At 44.1% G+C, this 2,485-nt stretch overlaps 1 protein-coding gene across 1 annotated transcript; it reads left to right on the forward strand.

The window, feature by feature from the left end:
- Positions 1-570: 570 nt before the first annotated feature.
- LOC145718128 (protocadherin alpha-10-like) lies at positions 571-2,481 on the forward strand (the record flags this gene model as incomplete). Its single annotated transcript, XM_081809567.1, has 1 exon — positions 571-2,481. A coding segment is annotated over exon 1 (1,377 nt), but the record flags the coding sequence as incomplete, so codon positions are not given.
- Positions 2,482-2,485: the final 4 nt, after the last annotated feature.

Genomic DNA, 2,485 nt, shown 5'->3' on the forward strand with positions numbered 1-2,485 from the left:
CAGAGTGATAATATTCTACAGGTAATAATTTTTACCAAAAAGCCTATTGTGGTCTTGACACAATGTGAAAATAAATGTGGCTAAATTGAGGCCTGAGAATATTGCCATTTATGAAGCATGCACTCTCCTTAAGGTATAATCCTAGGCATTTAATGTATCATAATTCATACAACCACCATATTATTATTATATGAATGTTATAAAACTGGAAACAGAGACAGAGAGGTTAAATTATTTTCCCCAAGTCACACAGCTAGTAAGTTTAAGAAGAGGAGTCAGAATGGAGATACTTCTGATGTTGAAGCCAGTGATCTTCTCTCAACTATCTAGGGATGACTGAACACCTCACAGAGAACTGATTCTTCAGATTAGTGTCTAGTAAGGTTTATTTAATCTCAAGAAATTGACAAAGAGAAGGGAATTAAGTGTCAAAACTTGAAGATATTTAGGGGTACCTGCCTTTGGCACAAGTCATGATCCTAGGGTTCTGGGATCAAGTCCCTCATGAAGCTCCCTGCTCAATGGGGAGTTTGCTTCTCACTCTCCCTCTGCTCCTCCCCGCCACTCATTCTCTCTTTCTCTCTCAAATAAATCAGATCTTTAAAAAAACTTGAAGTGGTCTAAATTTGTTATCCAGCAAAATACTAATACACTCAGTATATACAAATATTAAGACTATTTTCAAATGTAACTAATGATAATCATGGTTGGAGAGGAAATTACTTCTCTGAGGTTCTGTGCTCTAGAAAACCCTGAACTAGGGGTAAACAATAATTATTGTTAATACAAAAGAGACATCATGTGAACTTTTAGAGATCCATAGAGATACAAATACGTCAAAATAGAATGAAAAACTATGAATGAAAGACAAGTTGTTAAATTCATGGAATTGTACTTACACATCAGCCACCGGATGTCGCTGTCTTCCATAAAATGTTTTTAGAACAAAGGCATAATCCTGTTTCTCAAGGACTAGAAAGGAGCTACATTCTCAGATCTCAGCCATTTCGATAAAATTAGATGTAAGAAGTCGAATAGCAAAATTTCAGAGAGCATGTTTGTTCTAGACCGCTGATTCATCAATTTGTTAATCGGCAGAAAGGTATGATGTTGGTCTACACACCCAGCAGCCCAAGAGACTTACGCCAGCTTCTCCTGCTTCTGCTTCTCGCAGCCTGGAAGGCGGGGAGGGGCCAGGTCCATTATTCTGTGCCGGAGGAGGCCAAACACGGCACCTTCGTGGGCCGCATCGCCCAGGACTTGGGGCTGGAGCTGGCGGAGCTGGTGCCGCGCCTCTTCCGAGTGGCGTCCAAGGGTCACGGGGATCTTCTGGAGGTAAATCTGCAGAATGGCATTTTGTTTGTGAATTCTCGGATCGACCGGGAGGAGCTGTGTGGACGGAGCGCGGAGTGCAGCATCCACCTGGAGGTGATCGTGGACAGGCCGCTGCAGGTTTTCCATGTGGAGGTGGAGGTAAAGGACATTAACGACAACCCGCCGGTCTTCTCCGTTTCAGAACAAAAGCTTTCAATACCCGAATCTCGACTGCTTGACTCTCGGTTTCCGCTAGAAGGCGCATCTGATGCGGATGTTGGAGAGAATGCAGTGCTTACTTACAGACTCAGTCCAAACGAGTTTTTCATTCTTGATATTATAAACAGAAAGGACAAAGGCAAAACCCCAGTGCTTGTTCTAGGAAAAATGCTGGATCGTGAAGAAAATCCTCAGCTTCAGTTGTTATTAACCGCAACTGATGGAGGCAAACCGGAATATACTGGATCTGTTACTCTACTGATCTTGGTGTTGGATGCCAATGATAATGCGCCTATATTTGACCGATCCGTTTATGAAGTTAAGATGTATGAAAATTCAGCGAAACAAACGTTAGTAATATGGCTAAATGCGTCTGATGCAGATGAAGGAATAAACAAAGAAATGATATATTCATTTAGTTCTTTGGTTCCACCCAGCATAAGGCAGAAATTTCTAATGAATGAAAAAACGGGAGAAATAAGAGTAAATGATACTATTGACTTTGAGGATAGTAACACTTATGAAATTCATGTAGATGTTACAGATAAAGGAAACCCACCAATGGTTGGTCACTGCACTGTACTAGTGGAAGTTCTGGATGAAAATGATAATTCACCCGAGGTGGTTATCACTTCTTTGGCTCTCCCGGTGCGAGAAGATGCTCAGGTGGGCAGTGTCATTGCCCTGATCAGCGTGTCCGACCGTGACTCTGGCGCCAACGGGCAGGTGACCTGCACCCTGTCACCCCACGTTCCCTTCAAGCTGGTGTCCACCTTCAAGAATTACTATTCGCTGGTGCTGGACAGCGCCCTGGACCGAGAGAGCGTGGCGGACTATGCTCTAGTAGTGACCGCGCGTGACGCAGGCTCGCCTTCGCTCTCCGCCACGGCCAGCGTGTCCGTGGAAGTGGCGGACGTGAACGACAACGCGCCGGCATTCGCGCAGCCCGAGT

The sequence above is a fragment of the Leptonychotes weddellii genome, unplaced genomic scaffold, assembly GCF_054177405.1.
Source record: "Leptonychotes weddellii isolate Sample4059 unplaced genomic scaffold, ASM5417740v2 HiC_scaffold_11049, whole genome shotgun sequence".
Taxonomy (NCBI): domain Eukaryota; kingdom Metazoa; phylum Chordata; class Mammalia; order Carnivora; family Phocidae; genus Leptonychotes; species Leptonychotes weddellii.